The 17,521-nt window shown below is 42.5% G+C and overlaps 1 protein-coding gene across 4 annotated transcripts in view; it reads left to right on the top strand.

The window, feature by feature from the left end:
* Positions 1-17,521, top strand: part of OSBPL10 (oxysterol binding protein like 10) — a 279,913-nt gene that overhangs the window by 13,785 nt on the left and 248,607 nt on the right. Inside the window, exon 1 of one of the 4 annotated variants that reach the window (XM_024743486.1) lies at positions 5,143-5,197. The exons of the other annotated variants lie outside the window; for them this stretch is intronic. Within the exon in view, the coding sequence (XP_024599254.1) occupies positions 5,148-5,197 (50 nt within the window). The 5' untranslated portion in view covers positions 5,143-5,147. Of the gene's footprint in view, positions 1-5,142; positions 5,198-17,521 lie in introns of those variants that run through there. 4 annotated transcript variants of the gene reach the window in all.

The raw sequence follows: 17,521 nt of genomic DNA, 5'->3' as shown, positions 1-17,521 counted from the left end.
TCATTTTATTTATTTGGTTGCGCTGGGTCTTAGTTGCGGCAGGCACACTCCTTAGTTGCAGCATGTGGGCTCCTTAGTTGCGGTTCGCCGGCTCCTTTAGTTGCGGCATGTGTGGTCCTTTGTTGTGGCAGGTGGGCTCGTTAGTCACGGCAGGTATGTGGGATCTAGTTCCCTGACCAGGGATTGAACCCGGGCCCCCTGCATTGCAAGCACGGAGTCTTACCCAGTGGACCACCAGGGAAGTCCCCCAGCAGTCATCTTGAGTCTTTAGGTGACTGGGATGAAGGCTATCAAGGCAGAAGATGCCTCTGATGACTTTTGATCCGAGCCACCTCACAAATCCTGGGCTGCCATCTTCTGGACTTTTCTATGATTGGGGGAATAAGCTTTTTTTTTAAGTCACTCTTCGTAGCCAAATCTAACCCTAACTGATGCAGGTGGAATCTCTGTTTTACAGATGAAGAAACTGAGGCAGAGTGACCTAAGTTGCCCAGTTAGTCAGGTATGGAGCCAGGATCTGTCTGACTCTGGAGCATGTTTTCTTTCCATTACCCGGGAAGGAACTTGGAGATCTTCTACCCCCTCATTTTGCAGATAAGATCTCTGAGGGCTTTGCCTCAGGGTAAACCAGCAGTTCATTCCACTGAGAGGTAATCATTGCTCTGTTTTATCCCTCAGTCACTCTCTCTTCAGCCCTGGCCTTCCCCAAGAAGGGCCATTGTGTTGCAATTAGTGATTTTGTAGCCTTCCCCTGGGCAGAATTTCCTTCTGTGAGTACTTGATGTTTGGTGGGTTTTCCCTGGTCAGAAACAGGCACTGTTTTTGGGCTGTATGTTTAGAGCTTTCACAGCCTTGCCTCTTGCCTCCTGTAGTTCTTAGCCATATCTTTTCTGACTGTACTGTCCTGTCTTCACTCGGGCTCCAAGGGCTGGCTGAGGGGCCCTGTAACTGTTTGGAACCACTGACAGATGAATCTTGATTGACATGGAGAACTCCAAGGTCATGAAGCTCAGAGTGTGGACTTTGGCTAAAATGTTTTGAATCCATTTTGCTGTTGGGATTCTCGTGTAGCTGAGTTCCACCCTATTACTAATACCTTAAAAATGGGCCTCCAGACCCCTTTGGCTAACCGCTCAGCACAGAGCTTTTCTGTGTGCCTGTTCTAGCTGACTCATTTCGTGTATTGGTCCCAAAACGTGGAACAGGACAGAAGGCAATCTGTGTTGCTAGTGCTGTTGAGAGAGCATTGTTGCATACTTACTATATATGTGGCATTTCATATTTTGTCACTTTCTGTACTAGCAACAATCTTTGCGGTCATTTTTATTCGCCTGGCTAATGTATGCCTTTTTCTTTCTGTGAGGTCTCCATTTGATACCTTGCCCCGAAGTGCATTGTAACACTATTGCAGTCACTTAGTTAATCTGGAGTTTCCTGTAACTGAAATTTTTTTTGTTGAACGTCAGTTTTCGTGATTCCTTTGGGGTCAGCTGAAATTCAGGAAAAGAGTATTAAAAGCCAAAACTCTCTATATTTTTCCTCACATTGAATAACAAGATAGGATTGACATAAAGATACTTCAGAAAATCTTTGTGTCAAAGAAACAGGACTAAACTTGTGAAATCAAGTTTAAGACTGGGCGAAGTCATTTTATGAACAAAAGCAAAGCATTAACCTAACTTGGAAGAGACTAAATCACAGTTATCCGTGTCATGGAATTGTCTGAATTTCTGTTTATCTAAAGGCTTGCTTCCTTTTCCTTTCCAGCATTGTAGCAGTTATTGGTATTTTTAGTGTGTTTTGTTTTGTTTCCGTCTTTATTTTTGCTTTCTTAGTTTGAAACTGTAAATTCCCTTTTAACACTTCAAAATGTACATTTTGTAACAACCAAATATAACTTGTGATCTGATTTTTTTCTGTAAATGACATTGACAGTATGCAGTCTATAACTAACAGTACTGTATCCACGTTAATTATTTGATTTTAATATTTGTACACTGAAGTATATGGGGGTAAAGGGGCATTATTTTGGCAACTTACTCTCATGTGGTTCAGGAAAAAATGTGTGTGCGTATATAGAGAGAACGAGAGAAAATGATAAAGCAACTGTGGTGAAATGTTACTAGATCTTTAGTAATAAATAGTTCTTTGTATCTTTGTAACTTCTCTGTAAATTTGGAACTTTGTTAACAAGTTAGCAAAAATTTGTTTGGCTTATTTTTTAAAAAGGCTGTGGGGCATGCAGTATATACTTCCTGGCCCAATGTAGTATGTATCTAATAAAAATTACCCAGTTTGCCTTAACCTCTAATCTTCTCAAGTGGCCACTGAGGCAGCCATCCTGCCTACGTCATCCACTCTGGTTTGGAAGATACCCCAGGTGTGGTAGAATGATTCTTAGACAATTCTGGACGTTAGCTATAGTGAAGCTGGTGGGAATTGTTAGTGCCTGGGAGCAACTGTCCATTAAACTAGGTAATGCCACCATATTTGCAGCTTATGGAAAGACCATTCAACCAAAGGCTTGGAGATTTGTGTTTTTAATCTCTTCCCTGTCTAGTTGTTTCATTTTATATGGATGTCAAACTTTTTTTTTTTCCATCTGTAAATGAGATGAAGTGAGAAGCATACTGCTTGTTCTCTCTGACTGCAACATAGGAAAATTAGAATGAATTATCATTTATAATCACTTTTAAACCTACAACTTATAAATTCTGTTATCTAGAATTATGGTGATGCTTGTTTTAAAATTACCTGTGAAACATTTGTTGAATAAAGAAGGCAACGGAGGAGCTTCCCTGGTGGCACAGTGGTTAAGAATCTGCCTGCCAGTGCAGGGGACACAGGTTCGATCCCTGGTCCGGGAAGATCCCATATGCTGTGGAGCAACTAAGCCCGTGTGCCACAACTACTGAGCCTGCGTACCTAGAGCCCGTGCTCCACAACGAGAGAGCCTGTGCACTGCAAAGAAGAGTAGCCCCCGCTCGCCGCAACTAGAGAAAGCCTGTGCGCAGCAATGAAGACCCAACACAGACAAAAATAAATAAATTTATTTAAAAAAAAAAGGCAAAGGGAATGTGTCTTGGGAGTTTTGTGTGACGATGGGCCAGCTTCTGGGAGCAGGTCTGGGCATGTCTCTGGTGGCCTTGACTGCAGGACTGTAGATGAAGACTTTGGACAGGAAGTGGTTCAGATATTTTCTCCCATTCCTTTGGCTGCCTTTCCCCTCTGTTGATTGTGTCCTTTGATGCACAAAAGCTTTAAAATTGGATGTTGTCCCATTTGTCTGTTTTTGCTTTTGTTGCCTGTGCTTTTGGTGTCATATTCAAGAAATCACTGCCAAGTCCAATGTCATGAAGCTTTTCTCCTATGTCATCTTCTGGAGTTTTATAGTTTTAGGTCTTATGTTTAGATATTTAATCTAATTTTGAGTTAATTTTTGCATATTGTAAGATACGGGCCTAGCTTCATTCTTTTGCATGTGGATATCCAATTTTCCCAACACCATTTGTTGAAGTGACTCTCCTTTTCCTAGTGAGTAATTTTGACACCTTTGTTAAAGATCATATGCTCATATACAGAACGATATACTGTATGGGCTCTCTGTTCTACTTCATTGATCCACTTTCTTTGTGCCAGCACCACACTGTTTTGATTACTATAGCTTTGTAATATGTTTTGAAATTAGAAGTGCGAGTCCTTCAACTTTGTTTTTCTTTTTCAAAATTATTTGGCTATTCGGGGTCCCTCGAGAGTCCATATGAATTTTAGGATGAATTTTCTGTTTCTGCAAAAACTGCCACTGAGGGCTTCCCTGGTGGCACAGTGGTTGGGAGTCCGCCTGCTGATGCAGGGGACACGGGTTCGTGTCCCGGTCTGGGAGGATCCCACATGCTGCGGAGCAGCTGGGCCCGTGAGCCGTGGCTGCTGAGCCTGCGGCGTCCGGAGCCTGTGCTCCGCTGCGGGAGAGGCCACAGCAGTGAGAGGCCTGTGTACCGCAAAAAAAACCCCAAAAAACAAAAAACTGCCACTGAGATTTTGCTAGGGATTACATTGAATCTGTAGATCCCTTTGGGTAGTATGGATATCTTTTTATTTATTTTTTATTTTTTGATTGTGCCACGTGTTAGGTGCAGCACGCGGGATCTTTGTTGAGGCATGTGGGATCTTTCGTTGCAGTGCAGGTGTGTGGGCTTCAGTAGTTGTGGCATGAAGGCTCAGTAGTTGTGGCTCGTGGGCTCTAGAGTGCAGGCTTAGTAGTTGTGGCACATGGGCTTAGTTGCTTCACAGCATGTGAGATCCTCCCAGACCAGAGCTCGAACCCATGTCCCCTGCATTGGCAGGTGGATTCCTAACCACTGTGCTGTGAGGGGAGCCCTAGGGGTTTCTTTATTTAGGAAATATTTATTTATTTTTTGGCTGTGTTGGGTCTTAGTTGTGGCATGCACGATCTTTCGTAGTGGCGCGCGGGCTTTTCATTGCAGTGCGCGGGCTTCTCTCTAGTTGTGGTGCACGGGCTTTCTAGTCGTGGTGTGCCAGCTTAGTAGTTGCGGTGCTTGGGCTCCGGAGTGCGTGGGTTCTGTAGCTATGGCACATGGGCTCAGTTGCCCTGTGGCATGTGGGATCTTAGTTCCCCGACCAGGGATTGAACTGGCGTCCCCTGCATTGTAAGGTGGATTCTTAACCACTGGACCACCAGGGAAGTCCCTCTTTAGGAGTTTCTATACATGTCATTTGCAGAGGTAATTTTATTTCTTCCATTCCAGTTTGGATGCCTTTTATTTCTTTGTCTTGCCTAATTGCTCTGGCTAGGACTTCTAATACTATATTGAATAGAAATGGTGAGAGTGATCATCCTTGCTTTGTTCCTAATCTTAGAGGAAAAGCTTTCTGTCTTTTGCTATTGAGTATGATGTTAGCTGTGGACTTTTCATAAATGGCCTTTATTTTGCTGAGCTAGCTTCCTTCTATTCCCAGTTTGTTGAGTGTTTTTTATTTTGAAAGGGTCTGCTACCTGCTTTTGTAAATAAAGTGTTACTGAAACACAGTCATGCCCATTTGTTTACATATTGCCTATGTCTGTTTTCACTCTACAGTGACAAAGTTGAATAGTTGCTGCAGAGACCTTGAGGCCAGCAAAGACTGAAATGGTTACTGTCTGGCCCTTTTCTGATTGCTGCTTTCAACTATTAATGTGGTAGGTTACACTGATTGCTTTTTGAATTTTGAAGCAGCCTTGCTATCCTGGGATAAACCTCACTTGGTTATGGTGTATTATTCTTTATTTATGTTGCTGGATGCAATTTGCTAATATTTTGTTCAGGACTCTTGCATCTATGTTTATGAAAGATATTTGTGGTTTTCTATTACCGTCTTTGTCTGGTTTTGGTATCAGGATAATGCTGGCCTTAAAATGAGTTGGGAAGTATCCTTCTTGTTACATTTTCTGGAAGAAATTGTGTAGAGTTGGTGTTATTTCTTCTTTAAATATTTGGTAGAAATCACCAGGGAAACCATCTGGCCTGGAGATTTCTTTTTTGGAAGGGTTTTTAACTACAGATTCAATTTAAAAATAGTTGTAAAGCTATTCAGATTATCTGTTTCATCTTGGGTATGTTTTGGTAGTAAATGCTGTTTGAGGAATTGGTCCATTTCTTATAAATTGTTGAATTTATAGGGTGTATAGAGTTGCTTGTATTATTCCCTAATTATCCTTTCAATATCTTGAAGCCTATAGTGATATTCCCTTTTTCCTTTTCCTGATATTGGTAATTTGTGTATTTGACAGTCTTGCTAGAGATTTATCCATTTATTGATCTTACTAAGAACCAGCTTTTTGTTTCACCTGTGGTCTTTACTGTTTTCTATTTTTAATTTTTTTTTACTTCTGCTCTAATCTTTTTTATTCTTTCCTTCTGCTATTTATGTTTAGTTTCTTCTTTTTTTAGTTTCTTAAAGTAGAAGCTTAAATTATTTCATCTTTTCTAATGTAAATATTTAACGCTATAAGTTTCCCTTGAAGCACTGCTTTAGTTGCCTTCACAAATTTTGATATGTAGTATTTTAATTTTAGTTCAGTTCAAAGTATTTTCTAGTTTCCCTTGAGTCTTTCTCTTTGACTCATGGATTATTTAGAAGTGTGTTAATTTCCAAGTGTTTGAAGGTTTTCCTGTTATCTTTCTGTTACTCATTTCTAGTTTAATTTCATTATGGTCAGAGAACATACTTTGTATCATTTCAGTTTTTAAATTTTTTTATGGGTTGTTTTATGACCTTGGTTATGTTCTATCTTGGTGAATGTTCCATATACACTTGAAAATAATATGTATTCTTTTTTTTTTTTTTGGCGGTACGCAGGCCTCTCACTGCTGTGGCCTCTCCCGCCGCAGAGCACAGGCTCCGGACGCGCAGGCTCAGCGGTCACGGCCCACGGGCCTAGCCGCTCCGCGGCACGTGGGATCCTCCCAGACCGGGGCACGAACCCGTGTCCCCTGCATCGGCAGGCGGACTCCCAACCACTGTGCCACCAGGGAAGCTCTATATATTCTTTGTCATTGGGAGAATTGTTCTGTAAATGTCAATTAGATCCAGTTCTTGTTGATATTTTTCAGTTCTTCTATATCCTGATTGATTTTAAAAAATCTTTAGTTTATAATTTTAGAGCTGTGTTCTAGAAAGAAAGCACAACCCCTGCTTACGTCATATGTATTAAAAATTTCCCCTGAATTTGTGTTCTTTCACAGACTGTCTTATTTGTATATTTAATTTTCCTGAATATCACCTGCATAAAGTCACGAGAACTTGATATTTGTTCATATTTTTGGAAAGCGCACAAACATTACAGGGCGGGGTGCTGTTAATCTCTTTTTATGAGGTCCTCTCCCTATCTGGCGCTTGCCATTATTTTAGGTAAATATCTAAAAAATCAGTTTTGGAGCCACCTGGAGATACTTTTTTTTTTTTTTGGCCTTGGGGCATGTGGGATCTTAGTTCCCTGACCAGGGATTGAACCCATGTACCCTGAAGTGGAAGGGCAGAGTCCTAACCACTGGACTGCCAGGGAAGTCCCTGGAGATATTTTTCAGACAATTTAGGGGACTCCAATTCAGGCTTAATGTAAATATATTGGGTTCAACCCCTCAAGCCTCGTGGCACAGCCAGAAAAAGAAAATGTATGTGTGTGTATATATATATATATGTATATATATATATATGTATATATATATATATATATATACATATATATATATATGCATTGGTTCTAATGAGTGGATGAATGGCCTCCAAAGAGGTTCTGAGACCACAGCTCCCCTGTTAAGACTGCTGAGTAGACTGAGTCACCAGGGAGACATCTGTGGAAGGAACCTTTAGACAATCCAGGTTCATCCATCCCCTTTACAAGGGGGGGATTTTCCTTTATTCCCCTAAGACTTCATTCCAGCTTTGAATATGCAAAGTCTTCTGTAGTACTTTGAGCCTGTTATGGGGCCGGGGTAGACCCTAGACCACAACTGTAGAAGAGGGGCCATTAGAGCTCTGATCCTTCGGCTCTGAGGATCCCGGGCTGGACTGGGGTCCTGTCTCACACAGGTAACACCTTGATCTCTCTCCTTTTTCTCCCCACCCTAGCTTGTGAATGGCCTTAGACAATACATTGTAAATGGGGGTGATAAAAAATGGTTCCTGGGGTGGTGGTGGTGAAAATGTCTCACTTTTTAATATATAAAGTGCAGATATAGGTAGAGTACATGAATAGATGAACAGTCTATCTCTTGTATTAATTTCATTGGAGGGATGCTTAAGGAAATTTGTCTGAAAAGGCTCCCTAAGAAACTGATGATGATAAAAAAGGTTGAGAAATACTGCTTTAAATTGTAGTGCTGAGAGGCGCCAAGCAGAAGGGCTACTGGGCTTTGAACAGTTTCTAATTGGGGGGGGGAGGGTGATGCTTCAGAATTTTGTTACAAGAAAATATTTTTATCCAGAGATTTTCAGTGACTAAAACGAAAGGAAAATAGAATTAAGTCATATCATGAATTCAGGTTAAATGTGAGGTGGTTGTTAAGAGCTTTGTTAAGGTAACACAGGGAGAAGTTATAAAATAGGGAGAATTTCCTTCTGCCTGGAGTCCTTTAGGAAAGGTCTTGTGGGAAGTAAACTAGGTCTCCTGGAGGGCTGTCAGTCCATTGGGTGGCTGAGGAAGGAGCCTTCAAATCAGGATTTTAAAACCTGGGTACCGGGCTTCCCTGGTGGCACAGTGGTTGAGAGTCCGCCTGCCGATGCAGGGCACACGGGTTCGTGCAGGGGACACGGGTTCGTGACCCGGTCCGGGAAGATCCCACATGCCACGGAGCGGCTGTGCCCGTGAGCCATGGCTGCTGAGCCTGCACGTCCGGAGCCTGTGCTCCGCAATGGGAGGGGCCACATCAGTGAGAGGCCCGCGTACCGCAAAAAAACATAAAAGAAAAAACCTGGGTACCACTGCTTTTCCCATTGTTTGGACAATTGGCAACTTTTGAGTATGGACTATGTATTAGGTAATACTATTGAATCAATGTTAACTGCCAGAAATTGATAATGGTACTGTGGTTAAATAAGAGAAGGTTCTTATTCTTGGAAAATACATAATGAAGTGTTTAGGAATAAAAGGAGATGTCTGTGCCTCACAGTGGTTCCAGAAAACCTGTCTATAAGGAGAAAGGGAGAGGGAAGGGGAGGAGGAGGCAGCTGGCTGGGTGTGGATGGAGGGGAGGAAAGCAAGGGGCAGGGCAGGAGAAGGGAGGGAGGGAGCCGAGCCAGGATAAAGCAGATACCAGAACATCAGTAACTGTTAAATATGGGTTCAACAATAAAGGAGTTCTCTGTAATATTCTTGCAACTCTTCTGTAAGTTTGAATCATTTCAGGGTATAAAGAAAAAGAAATAAAAAGGAAACAAGAAAACACATGGCTCCCTTGAGACATACAAGTCATACTGTGTCCTGTAATATTATTTGATTTGATGGTTTATTTTTTTAACTTTTTAATTGAAGTATAGTTCATTTACAATGTTGTCTTAGTTTCTGCTGTACAGCAAAGTGATTCAGTTATACATATATATACATTCTTTTTCATATGCTTTTCTGTTATGGTTTATCACAGGATATTGAATATAGTTCCCTGTGCTATACAGTAGGACCTTGTTGTTTATCCATTCTATATATAATAGCTTGCATCTGCTAATCCCAAACTCCCAATTCATCCCTTCCCCGCCCACCCATAATGTTATTTGAAATCAACAAATCAATGAAATAGTTTGACTGAAGGCAGGATCCGGGAGAGCAGGTGTTGCCCTGAGTCCTGGCGCAGTGCCGGGCTGTAGTCGGCTCTCAATAAATATTTGTTAGAATGGATGGAATCAGAGTAGCAGTGATTTCAGAGAAGGCCTTGCAGGTTTGGGTGTGTTTCCCCAGACACACCTCTCTGTGCCTCTGTGGTCTTTGTGAAGATCACCAAATGACAAATTTTGTCTCAGGGACCTTGCATTAACGACCAGTGTAATGGAAGAGACTGAAACCCTAATTTTAGACTTCTTGCTGGTAAAGCATATGCAGCACCCAGCAGAGCATTTGTGACATTCTTCCTGTATTAGTTCCCGTTTAAAAAGTATGGAATCTCCAGAAAACTGTGTTTAGGTGGAAGCTAAAGTTCCTTTTATTATGGTAAAATATACTTAACATAAACTGTACCATTTTAACCATTTTGAAGGAGACAGTTCAGTGGCATTAAGTATACTCACACTGTTGGGAAGCCATCACCATTCTCCGTCTCTAGAACGTTTTCATCCTCCTAAAGAGAAACTCTGTATCCATTATGCAATCACTTTTTTAAAATTATTATTTGCTTAGCAAACCATTTATTCTACAGAATTATAATCGTTACCTTTAGTGACAGTAGGCTACGGGACCCCAAATCTCAAATTGGTGGCACCAAAATTAGAGAACTTACTTTAATTAATTATCTTGAAAGGAAACACAAATTTAACAGGAACATCTACTGCTAGTTTACACAAATTAACTTTCCCTAAAGATTATGACATACGTGGGGAGGGGCAATAGAGGGTAGGGGATTAAGAGATTATAAACTATTATGTATAAAATAAGCTACAAGGATATGTTGTACAACACGGGGAATACAGCCAGTGTTTTTTAATAACTATAAATAGAGTATAACATTTAAAAATTGTGGATCACTATATTGTACACCTGTAACTTATGTAATATTGTACATCAACTATATTTCAATAAAACGTTTTTAAAAGATTATAACATACACTATAATATATACTGTTTAAAGTGAAATGTGGGACTTCCCTGGTGGCACAGAGGTTAAGAATCTGCCTGCCTATGCAGGGGACACGGGTTTGAGTCCTGGGCTGGGAAGGTCCCGCATACCGCGGAGCAACTAAGCCTGTGCGCCACAACTACTGAGCCTGTGCTCTAGAGCCCGCGTGCCACAGCTACTGAGCCCACTCACCTAGAGCCTGCGCACCGCAACGAAGAGTAGCCCCCGCTTGCCGCAACTAAAGAAAGCCTGCATGCAGCAACAAAGACCCAACACAACCAAAAATAAATAATAAATTAATTTATAAAAATAAAGTGAAAAGTAAGATTCCTAGGGCTTTTAAAAATACTTCTTACAATTAACCTTATGGTGGAATAATTAACAGACAAATGTACCTGTTTTCAGTGTATAGTTCAGTGACTTTTGTGTCTTTTTTTAATACAAAAAAGGGGCGGTCATTCTCTGTTTTAATGACTTAGTTTTCTAGTTGTAAAGGTATTATTTCATGTTCCTTATAAAAAACTTGGAAAATTCAGAAAAGGCTACAGAGAAAACAAAAAACATTAATAATGATCTCTATCTCTCTTTAAAAATAGACTCTTTTTAGAGCAGTTTTAGGCTCATAGCAAAATTGAGTGGAACTACAGAGTTCCCATGTACCCCATGTGCATGCCCCCAGCCTCTCGTGGAGAGTTGCTAGCCTTCTGAGTTTTCCGGGGTCACTTTTCTCTTGGAGCCTCCCTGGCACTTGGGTTCTCCTACACCTTGTTTGGTGGCTCGTGACAAAGTCATGCCAAGAAGGCAGCCATGGGCTTCGTGTTTGCCTGGTAGGTCTTCAGTATTTGATGGTTGAGCCAACAAGGGATTGGCACAGCTTCGGATTTCGGTTTGTTATAGACTTGCTTAGAAGTATTCTTTGTGGGGTGAGTTCTACATGGAGGCTCTAAAACAGCTCTGGCAAATAAAAAATACAGCTCTGGCTTCGTGATGAGACATTAACAGAAAGAGGCACCTGGGCATTTATGAGCTATGGCATGCGCGTGTGCGCTCGCGCGCGCGTGTGTGTGTGTGTGTGTGTGTGTGTGTGTATGACACGTGACTGATGCCCTTGAAAGGGGGAGAGAGGTGGTCATGCAGTCTCTTGTTGCAGTTTCCAGGAAGTCAGGAAGGTTCAGAGCCACTCATTTGGTTTCTGAGCCGATGAAAGGGGAGACAGAGCTGCAAAAGGAACTCCCATTCTCACTCGGAACTGGATAGTTTTAAGCTGTGGGGGAGCATTATGTACACTAGCTTGCAACCTTCTGGTGTCCATTCTAGCCTTGCTGTCTCATCTAGGTCAATTGGATCTGAGTTAGAAATTTGACCAGACAATGGAATATTTAAACTGGTTTCCCCTGTTGCACCTCATTTCCATAGTCTTTATAATCCGAATCGATGCAAATGCTCTTGTTATCCTGAATGTGCATGCAGGGTTCTGATTTGTTTAATTTTACATCATGTTAATAGACCCACAGACATAGAAAACAAAGTTATGGTTACCAAAGAGGAAAGTGTAAGGAGGGATAAATTAGGAGTTTGGGATTAACAGATACACATTATTATACATAAAATAGATAACCAACAAGGACCTACTGTAGAGCACAGGGAACTATATTCAATATCTTGTAATAAACTATAATGGAAAAGAATCTGAAAAAGAATGTATATGTATATAGACATATACATATATATAAGAATCACTTTGGTGCACCCCTGAAACTAACACAACATTGTAAATTTTACTGTAATAAAAGTGGAAAAAAATGTTTACTTCACGTTGTTGAACTTGGTGAGTGTAGCTGAGGGTCTGAATGACAAGTGGGGTGTGGCTGGTGCCAGCCTTACTTTACGTGGTACCTCTGGCATCCTGGGCCACAGGGGAAGGGTGCTTTAGTTAGGTTGATAAAACCCAAAAACAATTTCAGGAAGGGACCTCCGGGACTTCCCTGGCGTTCCAGTGGTTAAGACTCTGCACTTCCACTGTAGGGGGCGCTGGTTGGAGAACTAAGAGCCCACTTGCTGTGGTGGGGCGCTGCTCCTGCCCTGAAAAAGTTACAAAAAAGGAAGGGACCTCCGAGGCTCCCCATTTGCCCTGGGTCTTGAGCTGTTTGTTGCTCGTGGAAGCTTTTTTGTACATAGTTTTTTAAACATTCAGCATGGCACTAAGATGGTCCTCTCTGTGCCAGGGAGTTTGGAAGAACCATTTTACAACAGAATACATCAGACCCCAGGAGGGAGAGTTTTATATTTCTTAACTGCTAGGCAACTTTTTCATTCTCAGCATTGGAGAGAACTTGATTGTAAGTAACCCTATGACCACATGTTACAACTCAGGAATAATCCTGACGTTTTACCTCTATTCTTTTTCTGGAAGCATTTTCCAAAATAAATAAAAATTGCTTAACAGTAAAAGGCAGGGGTAGGCTGACATTTTCCTTCTCAGGAAATTATTCCGGGACCCCGAAGGCCCTCAGATGAACTTGCCCTCATCTCACAGGTAAGGAAACAGCCCCAAAGAGATGACATTTAATTCAAAGTTATACTCTGACTTTGTGGCAGAGTCAGAACAAGAAACTGGATCTCTGCTCCTCAGGCAATTTTGGAAAAACTCCAGAAGAGTGATGCTAAATATGGTCTTTCTGCCCTGTGGTTTTGTTATACAGCAAAGAATACCCACTGGTTTCTCATTATCTGGCCAGTGCCCTGAGATTCATTCCACATTTTAGTTTATTAGCTGTTTTGAGTGATGGAGAAGCATGTCAAAATGTGCAGAGAGCTATTTTTGAACCCTGTGTTCCTGGGGTATTAAAAGATCGTGTTGGGGATATCTTATCTCTGAGTCTGATGCTAATTTCCTCTAATATATTGCAAAGAATAAGTCACTTTTTTTTTTTGGCCGTAGGGTTTGTGGGATCTTAGTTCTCCAACCAGGGATTGAACCTGGGCCCTTGGCAGTGAAAGTGCGGAGTCCTAACCACTGGACCACCTGCGATTCCCTATATTGCAAAGAGAACGGTTTCTTTTTAACTTGAATTAATGAATGAATTAATTTTTGGCTGCGTTGGGTCTTCATTGCTGCACGCGGGCTTTTCTCTAGTTGAGGCAAGCGGGGGCTACTCTTTGTTGCAGTGCGCAGTCTTCTCATTGCGGTGGCTGCTCATTGTGGAGCACCGACTTTAGGCACGCAGGCTTCAATAGTTGTGACACATGGGCTCAGTAGTTGTAGCTCGCGGGCTTTAGAGCGCAGGCTCAGTAGTTGTGGTGCACGGGCTTAGTTGCTCCACAGCATGTGGGATCTTCCCGGACCAGGGCTACGAACCTGTGTCCTCTTCATTGACAGGCGGATTCTTAAGCACTGTGCCATCAGGGAAGTCCAGAACTAGGTTTAGTAGTAGCTTTCTGTAGCCAATGTTGCTTTTATTTTATTTTCCAAATTATGAATAAAGAACCAGTCTTTAGGACTGCTTTGAATCTGTCAGTAGATAGTGCACTGTTTCTGGTGATGATGAAATAGAAGATGCACTTCTGAATTCTGGAAGGTACCTAGCTAAATCTGATTAGGTTGCATTAAACATTTGAGACTTCCCTGGGGACTGATGTTTCCTAGCAGGTCTTAGGACAGAGCATTCTTTAGTTGCTTGGTAGTGGCTCTGGCCTGGACCTTGGCATGTTGGAAGATGTGGCATGTTTGTTTTTCTTGCACACTCCTCCATTCTTGAAGAACTGCTCTTTTGGACCACACCCTGGCTCCCTAGAGATGGTGTTTGACCTTTGGGGGACACTTCCCATGGTGCACTAGTGAGCTTTCCATGTGCTGCAGTGGCTCTTCCTCTGGTTAGGTATAGGGGTTGGCAAACTTTCTGTAAAGGGTCAGATAGTAAGTAATTTCAACTCTGCTGTTGTAGCATGAAAGCAGCCATGGACGGTATGTAAACAAACAGGCATGGCTGTGTTCCAGTAAAACGTTATTTACAAAAAACAAGTGGTGGGCTGGATTTGGCCCATAGGCCATTGTTTGCTTATCTCTGGTTTAGCAGCTTTTTGGAAAAAAGGCTGAAGCACCCTTGGCTTCTGTGGGTGATGGAGGAGAGAATCCAGTACTTGGGACATAAACATCTCAGTTGAGATTTAGTATCTGTGGTGAGGAAGATGCTTTTGTATTATTTTTCAATAACTTCTCAGTTAGTATAACAAAAAAGGCTTCTTCTGGGAAAAATTTTCCCTTAATCTCACTGCTCTTGGGATCATACAACTGTATTTTCATTTTTGTACATTTCTTTTGAGTCCTGTCATTCTGTACTTTTACTTTTGCAAAGCCTTGATGTGTGTGCCTACCAGTTGGTTTTATTCAAGAGCCAAATGCACCTGCGTATCTGACAGGTGTTAGTACATTGAGATCTAGTAAAGCCTGAAAGGTATAAATGAGTTTTGGTGGAGAAGATCTTTTAAGGACTGATTTGTGAGGAGCAGTGTCATTTTCTGCTTTTTGACTTTTTCGATAAAAGAGTTATAATTCACTCTTTACTTAAGCCCTGCAAAAGAGCAGTAGCCAGAGGGCCAACTATTGGAAGAAATCAGGCCAGGACTAAAGTGAATCAGGTAAATGGCTATTCAGTGCCAAAGTCACACTGTCGCTCTAAGTTAACTTTGTGGTCCCCAGGTTTCATGGCGGCATGAGCCTTCCTGCACCTTTGCCAGTGGCCGCAGAGGCTAGACCACAGCAGGTTAAAATTTTTTTCTTTCTTCTTGGTTGGTGCACACACAATTAACCAAGAAACAAATGACCACACTTCAATCTCACACTATATGAAGTGACTCTGAAGGTGTATTTTCCCCAACAGGAATTCCCAAATATATGTATCTCCAAGAATGGCAAGAGTCCTTTTTACAACAGTGCTACCATCGCTCAAATTATTTTGAAAGCTACTTTTTTGGAATTGCCTTCAGAACAAGAACAAGCCACTGCATATATTTGTCTGCCCGCTTTGTGGTCTTACCTCATTTTTGACTAAAAATCGCTCTGACTTGCTTTCTGCTGTTTCCCAATCTCATAACCATGCTCAGAGCAGATGGGTTTGTCTCAATGGACCTAAGAGTTATGGGTAATGACAATCAGCCAGGAGCCTCTGAGGGTCTTTCATTGGAGGGAACAAAAATATTTATTTCTGTGTAAGTTGTGGTAGTTAAAAAACAGTCATGCCTTTGTACATCATTAGTCTGTTCTCAAATCACCATGCCAACATGACTTTTGAATGAGATTGTTCTTACCTGAAGTGGCCTCCAAGAATGACCTGCTTTATTCCAAATCCTAGTCTGGGGTGTGAGACAGAGGTCCTTGAAAGGCCCTCATTTTTTTTTTTTTTTTTTTCCGCTATGCGGGCCTCTCACTGTTGTGGCCTCTCCCGTTGTGGAGCACAGGCTCTGGACGCGCAGGCTCAGCGGCCATGGCTCACGGGCCCAGCCGCTCCGCGGCATGTGGGATCTTCCCGGACCGGGGCATGAACCCGTGTTCCCTGCATCGGCAGGCGGATTCTCAACCACTGCCGCCACCAGGGAAGCCCGGCCCTCATTTTTTATGTGCTCTCTCGTTGCTGTTACCTTGGATATTTGAAAGGCTGTTCTAGGTTTGCTTTTCTGGGAGACCGTGTGTATATTCCTAGAAGCTGACAGACTGTAATACGTTCTCCCTGTTCCTCTTGTCCTCTCCTGCCCTCCCTCCAACATGGAAAGTGGGAAGCTTATGTCCTGTACTAGGGAGTTTTATCGTCTGGCAGGCCGTTGTGTAGGCTCGTAACTTGGGAGACTGTCTCGGAACTGCTCAGAAGCAGAGTTAGGATCTTCGTTGCAGACAGTAGATTCCTTCTAAGCCATCTAAGCAGCAGGCGATTTATTAGACAGGTTTAATTAGACAGTATTTCTGGGAGAACCAAGCTTCAGTGCTACACGTTCAGCAGTGACAGAGCTTGTCTCCAACCAAATCGCAACCATAACGTGGTTCTAATTCACTCCCACCCCAGTACCTGTGACAGTAGAGGCAGAACACTAAACCCTCTGCACAGCTGCTCCAAGACATCAAACACGCCTCCCACTGTCCTGTCTTGCTGAAGGTTCTGACCTCCCAGCCTGTGGCTGCTGCCTCCTGTTGTTCCCCTCTGCATTTGAAATCTTGCGTGGGTGCATCTGCCTGTAAGAATCTAGCTGCAAGAGAGTCGGTGAAGGGAGCGTCTAGCTTTCTCACCTCTGCAGAGCAGGAAGGCAGGTGGGCTTGAAGACTGTTGGATAGTACTGAACTTTGCAATATTTGTGACCAGGGGTGTTTGCATAGATGTGATGACTAAAACTCTGGTGGGTGGATAGATTCTTGAAGTGCAAAGAACAGAGGGAGAAGGACTGAGTGTGGGAGACTCCAGGTCTATTGGGAGAATTGTGACTGGGATTCAGTGCAGCTGTCAGTGCTGTTACCACTGTGTGGCAGGTGGCACTACTGTGTAGGAGTGGTTTCCTGCCATGCCTGTGCCCTTGGCACGGTCCTGACCTTGGGAAGAGGGAAGAAGTGCTGGGCGCGTGATGCTCTTTCCTATGTAGCCCTGGGGTTTCATGGCTGGCAGAACCAGTTTCAGTTTCCAGCCTGATGACCACAGGTAAGTTATTACGCCATTCTGAGTTTTAGTCTGCTTATCTATAAACTGATGATATGCTTATCATGCAGGGAGATTGCGATGGTAAAATCAGATAACAGGTGACTCTCTAACGCACATCTCTGATGTATGGTGGTTGCCCAATAAATGACTGCTATCATGCTCAACTTTGCCCTCTTTCTCTTTTCCTTTTGTCAGAGCAGGTCACAGCTGCCTTAAACCCCAGTGGGTACAGTAGCTTCTGTGCTTTTTCTTAGCAGTTAGCTTACCTACCCCCCACCCCCCGTATGGCTAACTTTCCCCTTGCTGCCTGAACATTTTATTTTGAAAAATTTCAAGCATACAGGAAAGTTGGTAGAGTTGTATAGGGAGCACACATACATCTATCATCTGGACTCTACAATGAACATTTCATTATACCTGCTTTATTACATAGCTTTCCATCTATCCATCTATCAACCCATTTCCTTCCTTCCTCCCTCCCTTCCTTCCTTCCTTCCTTCCTCCCTCCCTCCCTCCCTC

The sequence above is a fragment of the Neophocaena asiaeorientalis genome, unplaced genomic scaffold (assembly GCF_003031525.2).
Source record: "Neophocaena asiaeorientalis asiaeorientalis breed wild unplaced genomic scaffold, Neophocaena_asiaeorientalis_V1.1 scaffold332, whole genome shotgun sequence".
Lineage (NCBI taxonomy): Eukaryota > Metazoa > Chordata > Mammalia > Artiodactyla > Phocoenidae > Neophocaena > Neophocaena asiaeorientalis.
The sequence above is the reverse complement of the archived record's forward strand: the minus strand, read 5'-3'. Positions and strand labels throughout refer to the sequence as shown.